We start from the raw sequence: 16,623 nt of genomic DNA on the forward strand, positions 1-16,623 counted from the left end.
CACCATCGGCCTGCCACCGGGATCACACACCACCTTCAGCTGAAGCTCTTCTGAAGGAGTATGGTTCACAGTTCTTCACTGTGCGAGTGGTAGAATTTCCCATGTGCCCTGTGTACCAACTAGCCATAAGGGCGGAATCTCCTGGTGTTTTTGGCCTTGGGAGCCGGCCGCGCCGATAAAAGCGCGCTGTTCAGTCCACCGTCGCAGTCTCAAGCTTGCACCAATGTCCACACGAACCCGCTTCGGCCTCGTGGAATCGAGGGCACATGATCCGTATAGCGGTGGCGGATGGAGTGTCCGTCAACTTGTGGCGTTCATGAATGGGTGAGGATGAGAAGCCGGCCGCCGCCGATGGATCCGATTGGTCCCGCGAAGCCATCTTGTGTCAACATCGGACACCGATAAACCACAGAGGCGTGTTTCCTTCACACACTCCGTGTATGAGAAATTCCACTCAGTCGCGGCGTGGAAAGGAAATCTGGCCGGGCGGTGGTCTTGGAGAAACCCGGGATATAGAATCCTAGTGGGAAGGGACTCGTCAAGCATGGCCAGAAAGCTATATAAAGGAAGCTTGATGGCCGCCCAGTCGCCTCCTCTCATCACCCACAGATCCATACACTCGACTCCACCCATCATCCACCTCCGCAAACAAACCGCGCCACCTTCAAACCCACGAAACCCACCATGCAGTGCATCTTCTCAGTCGCTTGTCTCCTGGCCCTCCTCCAGACCGTCGCATCCACACCGGTTCTTTCCCCACGGGCGGACGTCGCTGCCCAAGCCGGCAAAGGCCAATCGGACTCGAAGTGCTACGGCATGCTTGCAGCCGGATTCTGCGGCGGGTACGACATGGGCCTGGGCCTGGGGCTGGGGCTGGACAGCGTCGGCCTGTTCGGGATGAGCCCGCTGCTCAACTACGGCTTGCTTAGTCCCTACGGCTCCTGGGGAATGGGCTATCCTTATCTCGGGGGCGGACTGTTCAAGAAGGACGCTTCGGACGCCCAGCAAAACGCTCATGATCACTCGGTTCGTCGTCCCCTCATCTTTTCTCTCTGCCTCGACCATTGCAGTGGGATGCCAATATTGACACACGCTGCATCCCTTTCCGTCCATCAGGCCTAATCTCCCGCTATAATTGACACACGCCACCCACCTTTTTTTTCAGGCCTAATCTTAATCCACTATACGATAAATCACCGAAATCACTAAATTTTCATGTTCTATATCTGTATCATCAGGCCCTCTTTGTAGTAATCTCCTTAGATCCCGTCATCCTCACATAATTCTCTGCTTGAGAACTCAACTAAACACCATATTTCCTAATCAGATCCCAATTGTGAATGTCTTTGTGGCAAAAAAGTGTTGATTGCAATCCGCTTTCTGCATTCTTTTCTATTAGTCTCCACGGTGCTCAAAAGACATATCATGGGCCATCGTCGAGCGTGGACCAGCGGGGCCATTGCCGCTTCTACAGCGGCGGCCATCAGCCGCCACCCGGAGCTGCGGCCCCTGCGGCCGCCGCCGCCTCCACACCTGCCGCAACATGCAGGACCCTCGCCAGCGTCTACACCGTGAGATGGGAGCCAGCATGTGTATGAGCCATCTTTTAAGACCCCTGCATCCTCATCACACATGTGCTTGAGCCCGTATCTTCACAAGCAGTGAGCAATCATCATTGGATCCTATGTCTGTACCATCCATCCATGTTTCATGTATCCTCCTGCATCGGCAAATGGCAATCTTGGACAGGGCCGCACCACTGTCTTTGAGAATAAGCTTCATTAACCTCATCTATGTATATAAATATGCTTATGCGTGAAACACGGAGAAAGGAAAAAGAAAAACAGGCAACACAAAAGTGTAACGTTTTCTTTGTTACTGATAATCATGCAAAGATGAAGCTGATTAATGATCGGAGAATGGTCCTTATCATGCTAAGAACCACTAACATCTTTCACAAGTTTTTTCCTTTCTTTAATTGTGAAGGTTTCATCTGAGGGTCTGAGTGTATTGTTATAAACCCGGTTGTCTTTCATTCCGTTGTTTCCTCTTTTCTTTTTCCTCATTGCGATATTCTTTGTTCTTTGTTATCATTATCATTTGGTTGTGTAATCTCAGCTTTTATCAAAACCTCCTTTCAAGAGTCTATTCTTTGCTCCGAAGATAGACTATTGTGTTTTGCTTAATGGTTGGACTTCAAGAGCGAAGTTGAGTGCTATAGTTATGGGATTTTCTGGCACAGCCCCAGTTTAATCTCCATCATTCTGCCATACAGAGCCTGCCTGTACCAAAGTGAAAATGATCATGATGATCTTTATTTCACAATGTGAGGCAAAAAAAAAAAATAGAATTACGGAATGCCATGATTTGTGCACAGCAACAGGACCATCCGTCCAAGCATTCTACAAAACACAATACCCCTAATACATCTGAAAATAGGCGACGGGTTCTCTTGAATTTCGTTCATAGCCACTTAAGAGGTAAGAGTATTAGGTGGGCCCTCACAATTATATTGCGATCTTCAACCTTAGATTCCATACATTTAAATTTTTGGCTATCTTTGGTTTATCCAATCTTATTTCTTTTTCTCAAGTTATAAATTGTTTGATTCAAGTTTTGCTCCTCTCTTTATTGACATTCTAAAATTAAGCTATACATTATCTTCGCCTCATCATCATCCTCATAATCAATTTTCATCACTTCTATATTCAAATATTTCAAATCAAGCTTCCAATAAAACACAAAGTTATAAACATGTCCGATAACTCTTCTCCACAACTTCCTCTTTGCATGTCATTACCCCCGTCCCCAAACCCTAATTCTTTCACACATCTCGCCGGTCAATCCTACGTGACGCCTTTCCAAAGCCCTCTTCCGAATTTTACGGTTTCGGACGATGCACAACAATCCCTTCCTCCGCTCGGCCCATTTCCAGACGGTTTTGAACCTCGACCAATTGATTCTTTGCCAATTTTGAATTCGCCAGGTCCACATTGAGGATCTGCGTTAAATCAACTGGAGGAGGACGTCTCGGGGTTGATTTGGATGTCAACAAGCTTCCAGATAGAGATCAAACAATTTTTGCTAACTCACAAGCCATTGCGTCTCTCCAAGCTCAAGCCAGGCGAAATGACAAAACAATTCCCAGGAACAATGAGACGATCAAGGACTTGTCTCAATTGTTGGTTTTTGCAAAGGAATTTATTCCAATGAAGCTCCATTATTCTCAGGAGTTTTTACAGGTCTGAAATACGGTTGATACCATCATTAATTCCATCAATTCTCGTTTGACCGTTTTGGAGGATCCCGTGTTTCATAAGAATATAGTACAGTCTCATCCCAAACCTCCACATTTTTCTCATATTTATTTTTTGGGAAACATTAAAGAAACTTACAGATTTTGTGCAACTATGAGGGACACTTTTGCCCAATTTCCAAATAGCTTTTCTTCCGAACAACAAAAGATTCTATGGATTACTTCTTATTTTAGAGCTGCGTCAAGAAATTTAGGCAAGGATTGTTATTATCAAGACAACTGGGATAGGTGTTTAGACATGGCGGAATTATCTATAAACAATTTGGACTCGGCAAGTTTGGGTGTTTCTCCATTTTTCTTTTCTTATGGTCATCATCCAAAATTTAATATAATGACTGAATCATTGGGGAATAAGGATTTAGACAAATTTTTTGTTGGCATTGCAGTTGACACAGGAAAAAGCAATGGAGTGCCTGGTTTTGGCGCGGAATAAACAAGCAGCATATTATAATGTGAAGAAGAAGCCGGCACCGGTGTATTCAGAAGGAGAAATGGTGTTGCTTTTGTGTAAGTTTATTCAGTCAAGGCGTTTAAATTCTAAATTAGATTACAGGTATATTGGTCCTTTTGCGGTAAAGAAGATGGTAGGTACGGATGCGGTAGAGTTAGACATTAAAAAGGAATACCCTAAATTACATCCTGTTTTCAATGTCTCGCTGATTGTTAGATATGTTCATCCAAATAGTGTCTTGGATCGTGGCGTCGTTGATGGTATAAAGGATAAGTATTATGAAGATGAAGAAGTGGTTGACTGGTCGTTGATGAAGGCAATTTTGGATGTAAGGTCTCAAAGGAAGGGTAAGTTTCAGTTTTTAATTTCTTGGGCGCTTCCCGGGAGCGTAGCAGGAGGGGGGCAGAGTCCAAGGCGCGGCGGCAGTGGAGTCTTCAAGGGGCACGGGCGCGCGGCACAGCGCGGCGCGCAGCCAGGGCTCCCGCAAGCGGAGCCCAAACCTAGACGATAGTGGACGACCGGTACCGGCCGGCAGCAAACGCCACGGAACCAGCACCAATGCTCAGGACACCGACGACTAACACCGCTCAGCTTGCGCAAGAAATCCCGGCGGGATTTTTTGCGACTAGCAACAGCTAACTCGGAACAACGAATTCGCGAAACTACGCTGATCACACCTAACCGCTAGACCTTTGCCAAAGGGCGGGATTTTCGTCGAGAATTTTTTTTTATTTGCTAAGACTGCCAAGAGCATGAGTAATATAACTAACAGTATCTCCAACTTGGCAGCAGTACCGGCGACGGGAGACAGATCGCAGGCATTAACGGCCCCCAGGGCAAGATTCAAAGGGACGACGAGGAGAAGTCACACTTGGTCGTTGTCGAAGGCTCCGGAAGGAGGAAAGGGAACGAAAGGGGAACGGCGGAAGGGACAGAATACTTGTGGAAGTTGTAGGAGAGGGAAGAGGCGAACGGGTCCAGCGGTCCAGCGCTGGGAACGGGTAAGCACTTTGTTGCATAGGTCGAAGCGGATAGAACAAGAGGGGAAATGAGACTGTGATATCTGCGGCGCTTGCACCGTTTAGCAGATAATCCAGTAGGAGTAGACAACATTGGGGGTACGGAGGCGAATAGAATGAGAAAGGAAAAGGAAATGAGACTGCGATATCTGTGGCGCTTACACCGTTTAGCAGATAATCCAGTAGGAGTAGATGGGATTGCGGGTACAAAGCAGGAAGGAGGAAGGAGATTAGACGTACAAGAGGCGGTGCTGGAAATTTAGGTTGGAGATAAGGATAGCGGGGGAAGCGGAAGGACGTATGGCTCAGGCGGATCGTTTTATCAGATTGTGTGGGGCCAGGGGGAACAACGGTTGACGGGAGCATCAATCAACCGAACATCAATCGACCAAACGGGGAAACTCATCAACCACAAAAGGTAAACCCTTAGACCCCTTCGCTAGTCACGCGCAAGCTCCAACCTACCGACATCCCTCCCCAACCTCAATCATCTAACCCAACTTCTCATTGATCCCGGGCATCTCCACCTCCAGCAACCAACCACGTAGGGCCCAGTACATCACTATAAGCTAGGACCTGATACGACAAACAGGACCGGGAAGACGGCGGCGCGCAGGGCGGAAGCAGGAGCGGCAGCGGTAGCAATGAACAGAGGGGAGGAGGACACGGCGTGGGAGGGGGAACGGAGGAGGAAGGGCGGGCAGAAGGTCCAATAGAAGGGAAATATTGGTTGGCGGGTTTTTAATCCCCATGATTATTGGGGTCATTGTTAGACATCATCTGTGTAGTGACTGTCTTCTAAGGGGCCTTAGTTGAATCAATCAATTGGCTGCTGTTTTGGCAGGTAACCCATAACAGACCAGCGAGATCAAAGGAGGTCGGAGAGAAGAGGAAGCTAAGGGATATGGAAACTTGAAGCTGATTGGGAATTGATTGTAAATAATTAAACCCCTTCCGGAAACTGTGTTGTCGGCCTTGAGGGCAGAAGGAGACGGGGGTTATACTTGTGGATATCTTCTTGTTTCTCACCTCACTGCACTTGATTAAGGGACCAGGAAACTGGTTATTGATGACTAGCATAGTCCTGGTGAAATTCAGGAGATCAGAAAAGACCACAAGCAACATATAGCGCAGCAAAATGATGGCTCACTTGCTAAAGCCATCTGGTGCACCGACGGTATTTCTTTCACAACCAAGTCAAGGAGATCAAAAAAAAAAAAAATCAGTATTTAGGTCGTTAGGTACTCGTGAAGCTCATAGATATATATCCGCACCAAACTCACTCACGTAACGTGGAAGTTGTAATTCCGGGTCTGGCGCGTGGCCGCGAATTTGAAGTCGTGCGAAGACAGATAAAGCTCAGGATGATTGAACTGGACCAACCCAACGTTTGAGCAAAGAAAGAAAAAGAATGCTAAGCAGAAGTTGAACCATATCAACGACCTTGACGGGACCATATTTTCGAGAGGAAATATATTAGGCCCTGATACGGCAGACTGTTCCTTTATAGTTGATAAAAACTTTCAAACAATGTTGAGGTGATGGTGGTCTTGGGAAGATATTCAGGGCGAATAGGTGGGGTCTACCAGTATCCAGCTCAATATTTTCGAGAGAAAGGAACGTTTTGGGAATCAAAAACTAGGAAACAGAGACGATGACCGGCAAAAATATCATAGGTTGTTGAGATCTGTGATCGCTATATAGCTCTTTTAAGCGTTACAATGGTTCAAAGCCTCCCTAGTCTCCTTCTCTGAATCTTTCAAATGCTGTTCGCAGACACCAAGAACATGCTGATATTTATTAGGGACACAGACTATGCGGTAAAAGATGCGAAGCTTGATGTCATAAGTCCACCCTGGTCATCACACCCGTGTTTACACCGAAAGGAAGACTCCAAGCCCGCCAGCACAATGATCAAAAACAGGTGTAATAAAATAAGCGTTGGAAAGTTTGGTACAACATGCTGGTGCGATGCAGGCTATTGCCGGGACCGGAAAGCTAAAGAAACTATAAGGTTTCAATCTTTAGCATGGAGTTCCACAAGTATTCCAAATATGGAGATTCAACTTTTCAGGAGTCTGCACCGCACGCGCGTCGGGTGTCGCAATCACGATGCCGTTACATCAAATCCGCCCGCGTTGTGCTGATCCAGGCCCCAGGGTCACAGCCTTTCGGTGCAGTAAGTCTAGTTTAGGCCCGGGGAGGGGGGAAGTAGGATCCAGGTCTTGTGGACACCCCGCCGACGGAGGCAAGAAGGTGTTGATGACACAATTTGAGGCACTCAATGTTTAGATGGATTGATGACAACCTCATCGTGAAGCAACATAGATCTTTGACGCTCATTTTTGACTTTGTTAAGAGATCCTGCAATGCGCTAGGAGTAAGACTAACAAGGAGAATATGAGCCGTTCCTCGAAGAGCAGAACTAAGCGGATCATACAAGTTCAATACTCCCTAGAGCTAGGGGGCACAGTTTTCATACAGAGAAGTAGAGTTCATCGCGGGACGCCTGAGCCATGTGGCCTATATTCTCTTGGGGAAGGAAAATGATCTCTTGGCTAGTATTAGTACTAGTAACGGTAGCAGTCTGTTTAGGACTCTTAATGCTGCTGAAATTGGGAGCGCGGCCCGGGAAAAACTTCATAGTTTGGGCCGATAATATAAAAACAGTGTGGATTAGGTTTCTCTAGATTGTTAGGAATGCAATCTATCAAGCAGGATGGAGGAGAGGAGGCCGGAATGGCTCCTTAATTACGCCAGGCAGCCAGGAGTTGTGGGTCTGAGCAGGCTCCAGGCCACCTGGAGTAACGGGTCGGGCTCAGACCTTTTTTGGTGTAGTACTCCTCACGAGGAGGGCTTCAGATCTCACTAAGAGAGAAGCCCCCCTGATCATTCTCTCTTAGTTACTCCCACCCCCCCCCTCACAAGGAAGGGGAAAGGGAGGAAACAAATGAGAAGAGAAGGAGGAGACTCCTTTTCCCACACTCAGGATGACTTGGGGAGTTAGTGGACAAACTCCCGGGCCATCCTAGGCAAGGAGACGCGCAATGAAGCGCCTTGCTGAACTGAGAACAAACTTGCTGAGAAACCTTATAAGGGTCTCAGCACACAAAGTGAGACGCAACGGGAGCAAGTAATTGGATGGAAAGGCGCGACTATGGCGAACAACATGTGGGTCGCCGAGGAACATATTCCGCTCTTAGTTAAGTCGTCTTTAGATTCTTTTATGCTATTACATGAGAAACATTTTGGCGCTAAGGCAAAGAGAAAGAGTAAGAAGGCAAAGAAGGCGGCGGGAGGATTGCAGGTACAAGGTCAGGCCAATTTGTAACATTTTCTTCGTTACTGATAATCATGCAAAGATGAAGCTGATTAATGATTGGAGAATGGTCCTTATTATGCTAAGAACCACTAACATCTTTTACAAGTTTTTTCCTTTCTTTAATTGTGAAGCTTTTATCTGAGGGTCTGAGTGTATTGTTATAAACCCGGTTGTCTTTCATTCCGTTGTTTCCTCTTTTCTTTATAAGACGAAAAGTCTTTGAGGATGGTGGGCACGTTAGATCACAAGCTTCTACGGAGCGGTGAGCTAAGGGCACAACAGACAAACCTAAGGCGCAAAGCCGATACAAGCACGGTGAGTATAGTGACAAAGTTGATGAGTTAAAGAAACAGGATTGCGGGGACAAGATCGGGATTTAACTAGACAACTAGGTTTACTATATTACATGTGCTGCGGAGATGGTTTGCGACTATCACTAAAACATTACATGTTCAATACCCTCCCTCCTGACTTAGCTTCAAACCAACAATAGCTTCATCTTGAGGAAGTTGATCATTGATAGGTGCTTTATTTTGGCGAGAGACTTCGTTAAACCGTCGGCCGGCATTGATGCTGTGGATATGTAAGTGAGTGCGACCCAACCTTTTTCGACCGCTTCTTGAATGAAATGGTATTTTGTGTCGATGTGTTTGCTTTTTGGATGCGTGATTGGGTTGTTGGAAAGAGCGATTGCGGCTTGGTTGTTGCAAAGGATTGAGATTGGAAATGCCGAGCCTGAGTCGATTGACTGGAGGACCGAGTTGAGCCAAACCGATTCTTGGACTCCGGCGTAGAGAGATTGATACTCCGCTTCGGTTGTTGATGTTGCCACCGACGTTTGTTTCTTGGTCTTCCAAGATATAACTGAATCGCCCCACGTGACTAGGTAGCCCGAGTAAGAACGACGGGAGTCAGTGCAATTAGCCCAATCCGCGTCGCAGTAAACCTTGAGCTTCTTATCACCGCCACCAATCCAAAGAGACAGAGATTTGGTTGAGGAAAGATACCGGAGGAGGTGTTTGAAGGCGTTCCAGTGCTTGATGCCTGGTCGTTCCAGATGTTGCAAAAGCTGCGACACTGCAAATGAAATGTCAGGTTGTGTTGAGCAGGAGATGTAGTTGACAGATCCTACAGCCCTTCGATAGTTGATTCCTAGCGCTTTGAACGCGTTGACTTCTTTGGTTGTGGCTGCAGTCAAGCGAGTGTTGGGAACAAACGGGGTGGCAGCTGATCTAGCATGAAGGTGATCATATTCCTTGAGAATCTCCTCAATGTGGCGTTCTTGAGAGAGCATTAGATGATCGGAGTGTTGGGTGATTTTCATACCGAGAAGAGAGGTGACTGGACCCAAGTCGTCCATGAGAAAACGAGCTTTGGTGAGTTTTTTGAAACGCTCGACATTGTGACTGATGATTGCCATATTGTCAACGTAGATGTGAACAAGACATTTCCAGCCAGGAACCTGAGATATGAACAGGCATGGATCCGCAATGGAAGGAGCGAAGTTGATTGAAGTAAAAATTTTGTTAAGCTCGGTGTACCAAACGCGAGGGGCCTGTTTCAAACCATAGATTGATTTTTTGAGTTTGAGACAGTGACCTGGTGGAACGTTCATACCCGAAGAACAGCGAAGATAGATTACATCATCGAGATTCCCATTAAGAAAGGCATTCCTAACATCCATTTGATGAATGTCCATTCCTTCATTGACACCAATAGTGAGAGCGACTTGTAGAGCTGATGGCCGACCTGTGGGAGCGTAAGTTTCGTTGTAGTCAACCCCTTCTTGCTGAGCGCTACCCTGAGCGCATAGGCGAGCCTTGAATTTGACCAGATTACCGCTTGCGTTGTATTTCTTCCGAAAAATCCAAATTGTGCCTAAAAGTGATTGGCAGTCAGGAGTTGGGACAACTTCCCAGACATTGAGACGAGCCATTGCCTCTAGTTCAACCTGAACAGCAGCTCTCCATTCCTCGGCATCCGGAGATAAGAGAGCTTCACGATAAGTGTGAGGAATTGGATGCGAAGTTGTATTGTTCAAGGCAGCCATAGCTATTGATAGATCGCGAGGGAAGTCAAGGGAAGCAATATGAGCGCGCCGTTTGGTGGTGATGATGTTAGAGGAGTCAATGTCTGAGGATATGTTTCAGGGGGGGGAATTGCGGCGGGGATATATCCAAAGCCAGGCCGAGGGCGGGATGATGAGACTGCGGGCAAAGGAGCCTGCTGCGGACCCTCAGGTAACGGTGCTTGCTCCTCAGGAATGTTGTCCGGAGAATCATGAAACTCAGCATCACCGGATGTATCGGATTCTGGTGTTTCGACCGGATTAGGAGCGGATTTGGGTGCATCTTCCGGAATAAGATCCTCATCAAACCCAAATTCAGTATTGGAGTTACCGGCAAAGGAGCCAGGGGAGATTCCTGGATAAGTAGTCTCGTCAAACATGACATTGTGACTATACTCAACCCGGCCCCCTGCAGTAAGTATCCTCCAGTTTTGGATACCCTGCCAATAACCAACTAAGACGCCTCTTTTAGATGTGTCTCCAAATTTTCCTTGCCTTCGTTCCTTCGGAATGTTGACATACGCTCGGCAACCAAAGGTTCTTAGTCTTGAGTAGTTGAACTTGTGACCAAACCACAGCTTGTAGGGAGTGGACCATTTCAAACAACGCATGGGTGTGATGTTCTCGTAGAACACTGCAGTATTCACTGCCTCGCCCCAAATTGATGAGGGCAAGTTGGCTTGCTTGAGAAGTGATTGAGCCTTTTCGCTAGTGGTTTGGTTGCCTCTTTCAGCAATTGAATTTTGCTGAGGGGTGTAGGGTGCGGTGATGTGATGAATGATACCCTTATCTTTGATGAACTCTTCAAATTCGTGAGAACAGAATTCTCCTCCTCCGTCTGTGACCACGTTCCTCACTTTGGCAGAATGGAAGTTCTCTACTTCTTTAACATAGTGATTGAATTTTTCAAAAGCTTGAGATTTAGACAATAGTATATACACGTGTTTAAAGGACGAGTAGGCATCTGTGATTTTAAAGTAGTAAAGTCCGCCTCCAACGGTGGGTGGGGATATTTTACCGCTGAGATCCATGTATATGAAGTGAAGTAGACCCTGAGGTTTGGGAAGAGTACCCAAAAACGGAAGACAATGAGATTTGGAAATCCTGCACGAATCGCAAGAAAGAGTTGAGAATTCAATTCCAAACATGATCTTTAACGCTTCGGAGCTGGGATGACCTGCTCGCCTGTGTAGTAGAGCAGCGTCAGTTGAAGATGCTTTGAGGGACCTGAGAGGAATTGACTGACCAGAAGGATTGACTAGCGTCGCTTTGATTGAGAAGATTTGACCTTCCACCGTTCCATCAAATACCTTGGAATTCAATGATTGATCCATGACCAAGAAGTCGTCGGTGCCACGGCGAATCAGATCACAGTTAGATACGAAGAGACGTCCAAAGCTGACTAGTGCATGCGACAATTGAGGGACATGAAGAGCTTTGAACCAATGATCGTTTCCGTCGGTGTTCTTCAATTTGATCAAACCCGACCCTATGATTGGTAGACTCTTGCCATTGGCTATTGAAACCGACGAAGTGAACGGAGCATAATTGAAAAAGAACTTCTTTTTGGGAAACATGTGATCTGAGCAGCTGCTGTCAACAAAGATGGGTTTAGCTGAAGAGAGACTTGAGAAAGCAACATGAGACGATCGACAATGATACGCCTTCGCATCTTCCGGCACGTTGAAAATGGCAGCGTTTGCTTTCTTCTTTGCTTGTTGCCTCTTCTTCTTGTTGGCTGCTTCAAACTCAGGATGAAGTTGGTAACACCGGGCTTCAGAGTGACGAGTTTTTGGATTGTGAACTCCGTTCTCGCAGAACGGGACGCTGACGTTCATGGCTGATTCGGTCTTGACGACAGGATGAGTCAAGTCGTCCTGAGTGTCGAGTATCTTAGAGTCAAGCTGGGTGCGAATGATTTCGAGGGTGAGTGGTTGTTTGGTGAAGATGATATCCTTTGTGTTGTTGTATGACGAAGGAATCTTGCTCATGATAATCTCAGCTAGATGATTCTCGTTCACGGTTGGTTCCTCAGGTTTAGGAACGCAAATGGTCATACCGACTGCTCGCATGTTGGCTACACCGGTGTCAACGGCCACCAAGTACTGGCCGAGATTGTTGCCAAACGGAATCTTCAGAAAATTTTGGTAGACTTTTGATTGGTTTTGAGTGGTCTTTGCTTCAAAATGATTGCAAAGCAAAGTCCAAAGTTCGTGAGGCTGTTGTTGGTTGGTGTCGGTGACGAACCGACCTTGGTTATCGGATCCCATGTAGCGAACCAGTATGCCAGCGGCCATGTGTTTTCGATCAGTACAAAGATCCAACTGTTCGGGTTTTGCTTTTGACGCCTTGTCCTTGGTAAGGTACGCGGAACATTGTTTCTTGGCGCAATAGGAATGAACAACCGCCTTCCAGTCTTTGAAGTTGGAATTGGACAGGACCGGGAGATTCAATTTGTCAGACATGACAGTGTCTCGCGAGGTTTGATAGATGAGTTTTGTGATTTGAATTCCAGTAGCTATGCGCTATCTGGGCTCATAACCTATAAGACGAAAAGTCTTTGAGGATGGTGGGCACGTTAGATCACAAGCTTCTACGGAGCGGTGAGCTAAGGGCACGACAGACAAACCTTTGAGGATGGTGGGCACGTTAGATCACAAGCTTCTACGGAGCGGTGAGCTAAGGGCACGACAGACAAACCTAAGAGAGTGGGTAGGAATGAGAACGTGAGAAACATTGATGAGAAGATAAGAGACAGACCTAAGGCGCAAAGCCGATACAAGCACGGTGAGTATAGTGACAAAATTGATGAGTTAAAGAAACAGGATTGCGGGGACAAGATTGGGATTTAACTAGACAACTAGGTTTACTATATTACATGTGCTGCGGAGATGGTTTGCGACTATCACTAAAACATTACATGTTCAATATTCTTTTTCCTCATCGCAATATTCTTTGTTCTTTGTTATCATTATCATTCGGTTGTGTAATCTCAGCTTTTATCAAAACCTCCTTTCAAGAGTCTATTATTTGCTCCGAAGATAGACTACCTATAATACATCTGAAAATAGGCGACGGGTTCTCTTGAATTTCGTTCATAGCCACTTAAGAAGTAAGAGTATTAGGTGGGCCCTCACAAAAAGTCTGCAAGGGGTCGGGATACAGAACGATGCTGGTGTCTGGGACCGTGTGACTGTTCGAGAAAAGGAGCCCAATGGAGAACAAGGTCCGTGGAAGAGGGCAGGTTTTGTTTGTTGGTTGGTGGGCCCTCTGGTCCGGACGGTATTGTCTGGCGGGCTTTTCTAGTCTGCCACGTACAATAGCCACTTCAGACAGACAAAAGACGACGGGTTGTCAGTCAGTGAAATTTGCGGGAAAACGTGGAGATGGTGTGTGGAGGAAGGGGGAAGGGACGGACCCGTTGATCAAGAGATCAGTGCCCGTAGTGAACGAAGACGCGTCGCTGGCCAAATACAACGCGGCCCCGTTCAAGTCCGAAACATGGCCCATTCGTCCCACAGGTCTAGACCACCGCAGCGTGATTTTAACAAAAGTTCAGAACATCGGCCCGTCAAGTGGAAAGAAATGATTGTATTACTGACGTGCTTTCAAACCACACTTTCTTCAAGAGGGGACTGTTGCGAAACATAAAACGTCAGCAAGTTTGGACGTCGAAAGAGGAGCAAGAGACGCGGGGCGAGACTGACTCGAATTTCTCAATCAGCAGGGTGTTCATGTACCCCGGCGAGATGGAGTTACAGCGGATCTTGTGGGGCGCCCATTCCCTGCACAGAGACGAGAGAAGATGTGAGCCAGAGAAGCTGGTGGGGCCTGGACGATGGGACGTACGCAGCGAGGGATTTCATCAGATGGATGATGCCCGCTTTGCTTGCGTTATCTGAAGCAGCCCGGACGGAATCAAGTCAATCCCTCTGCTTTGTAAGCGGAGCATAGGGGGACAGAGGCTGGCACAAAAAGATTCGGGAAATCTTGTTGCAAGGCATGTTTTTCTTTCATGCAGACATTTCCAATTGACGCGAATTGATTAGGGAGATGGGTACATTTAGAGAAGGATTATGCGTAGAAGACGGGATTTAAGGAGATACAACAAAGATGGCAAGATGATACACATATAGAACATGAAAATTAAGGGATTTCGTTGGTTTATCGTATAGCGGGAGATTAGGCCTGAAACACAAGGTGCGCAGCGTGTGTCAATATTGGCATCCCACGAAGAAGTTGCACTAGGCAGAGACGAAGGAAGCAGAGATGACGAACCGAGTGATCATGAGTGTGGTGTTGGGCGTCCGAAGCGTCCTTCTTGAACAGCCCGCCGCCGAGATAAGGATAGCCCATTCCCCAGGAGCCGTAGGGACTAAGCAAGCCGTAGGTGAGAAGCGGGCTCATGCCGAACAGGCCCAAGCTGTCCAGCCCCAGCCCCAGGCCCATGTCGTACCCGCCGCAGAATCCGGCGAGCATGCCGTAGCACTTCGAGTCCGATAGGCCTTTGCCGGCTTGGGCAGCGACGTCCGCCCGCGGAGCTAGAACCGGTGAGGATGCGACAGTCTGGAGGAGGGCCAGGAGACAAGCAAATGAGAAGATGAATTGCATGGTGGGCTTGGTGGGTTTGGAGGTGGGTAGAACGGTTTTGGTTGCGGAGGTGGATGATGAGTGGAGTCGAGTGTATGGATCTGTGGGTGATGAGAGGAGGCGACTGGGAGCCCAGCGAGCTTCCTTTATATAGCTTTCTGGCCATGCTTGACGAGTCCCTTCCCACTAGGATTCCATATCCCGGGTTTCTCCAAGATCAACCGCCCGGCCAGATTTCCTTTCCACGCCGCGACTGAGTGGAATTTCTCACACAGGGAGTGTGTGAAGGAGACAGGGCTCTGTCCTGCTGTTATTGATTCGGTATGTATATCGGTGTGATGTCGACACTAGATGTCTTCGCGGGACCAATCGGATCCATCGGCGGCGGCCGGCTTCTCATCCCGTCCATGAACGCCACAAGTTGAGGGACACTCCATTCGCCACCGCTCTACGGATCATGTTCCCTCAATTCCACGAGCCCGAAGCGGGTTCGTGTGGACATTGGTGCAAGCTTGAGACTGCAAAGGTCAACTGAACAGCGCGCTTTTATCGGCGCGGCCGGCTCTCAAGAACAAAACCACCAGGAGATTCCGCCCTTATGGCTAGTTGGTACACAGGGCACATGGGAAATTCTTCCACTCGCACAGTAAGGAACTGTGAACCATACTCCTTCAGAAGGGCTTCATGAGCTGAAGGTGGTGTGTGATCCCGGCGGCAGGCCGATGGCGGTGAGCGGGCAAATATGGCAGCCAAAAGCTATATAAAGGGAAGCTTGATGGGCTCCCAGTCGCCTCCTCTCATCATCCACAGATCCATACACTAGACTCCACCCATAATCCACCTCCGCAACCAAAACCGTCTTACCCACCTCCAAACCCACGAAACCCACCATGCAGTGCATCTTCTCATTTGCTTGTCTCCTGGCCCTCCTCCAGACCGTCGCATCCACCCCGGTTGTTTCTCCGCGGGCGGACGTCGCTGCCCAAGCCGGCAAAGGCCAATCGGACTCGAAGTGCTACGGCATGCTTGCAGCCGGATTCTGCGGCGGGTACGACATGGGCCTGGGGCTTGGGCTGGGACTGGACAGCTTGGGCCTGTTCGGGATGAGCCCGCTGGCCAACTACGGCTTGCTTAGTCCCTACGGCTCCTGGGGAATGGGCTATCCTTATCTCGGCAGCGGGCTGTTCAAGAAGGACGCTTCGGACGCCCAGCACAACGCTCATGATCACTCGGTTCGTCGTCCCCTCATCTTTTCTCTCTGCCTCGACCATTGCAGTGGGATGCGAATATTGACACACGCTGCATCCCTTTCCGTCCATCAGGCCTAATCTCCCGCTATAATTGACACACGCCGCCCACCTTTTTTTTCAGGCCTAATCTTAAACCGCTGTACGATAAATCACCAAAATCACTAAATTTTCATGTTCTATATCTGTATCATCAGGCCCTCTTTGTAGTAATCTCCTTAGATCCCGTCATCCTCACATAATTCTGTGCTTGAGAACTCAACTAAACACCATATTTCCTAATCAGATCCCAATTGTCAATGTCTTTGTGGCAAAAAAGTGTTGATTGCAATCCGCTTTCTGCATTCTTTTCTATTAGTCTCCACGGTGCTCAAAAGACATATCCTGGGCCATCGTCGAGCGTGGACCAGCGGGGCCATTCCCGCTTCTACAGCGGCGGCCATCAGCCGCCATCCGGAGCTGCTGCTGCTGTCACCGCCGCCTCCACATCTGCCGCAACATGCAGGACCCCCGCCACCGTCTACACCGTGAGATGGGAGCCAGCATGTGTACAGTGCCCCCCATGACTTCTCAACTACCCCTACAGGGGTGTTCCAAGTTTTGAAGATTT

General features: G+C 47.9%; 1 protein-coding gene across 1 annotated transcript in view; it reads right to left on the reverse strand.

The window, feature by feature from the left end:
- The window catches only part of PtA15_4A740 (uncharacterized protein), a gene marked incomplete at both ends in the record, with an annotated part of 43,443 nt that extends 29,401 nt beyond the window's left edge, over nt 1–14,042 (reverse strand). The window contains 5 exons of the mRNA XM_053168655.1: nt 13,495–13,502; nt 13,595–13,699; nt 13,779–13,811; nt 13,884–13,961; nt 14,026–14,042. Of these exons, the coding sequence (XP_053019842.1) occupies nt 13,495–13,502; nt 13,595–13,699; nt 13,779–13,811; nt 13,884–13,961; nt 14,026–14,042 (241 nt within the window). The remainder of the gene's footprint in view (nt 1–13,494; nt 13,503–13,594; nt 13,700–13,778; nt 13,812–13,883; nt 13,962–14,025) is intronic.
- Between the last annotated feature and the right edge of the window lie 2,581 nt (nt 14,043–16,623).

The sequence above is a fragment of the Puccinia triticina genome, chromosome 4A (assembly GCF_026914185.1).
Source record: "Puccinia triticina chromosome 4A, complete sequence".
In the NCBI taxonomy this organism is placed as follows: domain Eukaryota; kingdom Fungi; phylum Basidiomycota; class Pucciniomycetes; order Pucciniales; family Pucciniaceae; genus Puccinia; species Puccinia triticina.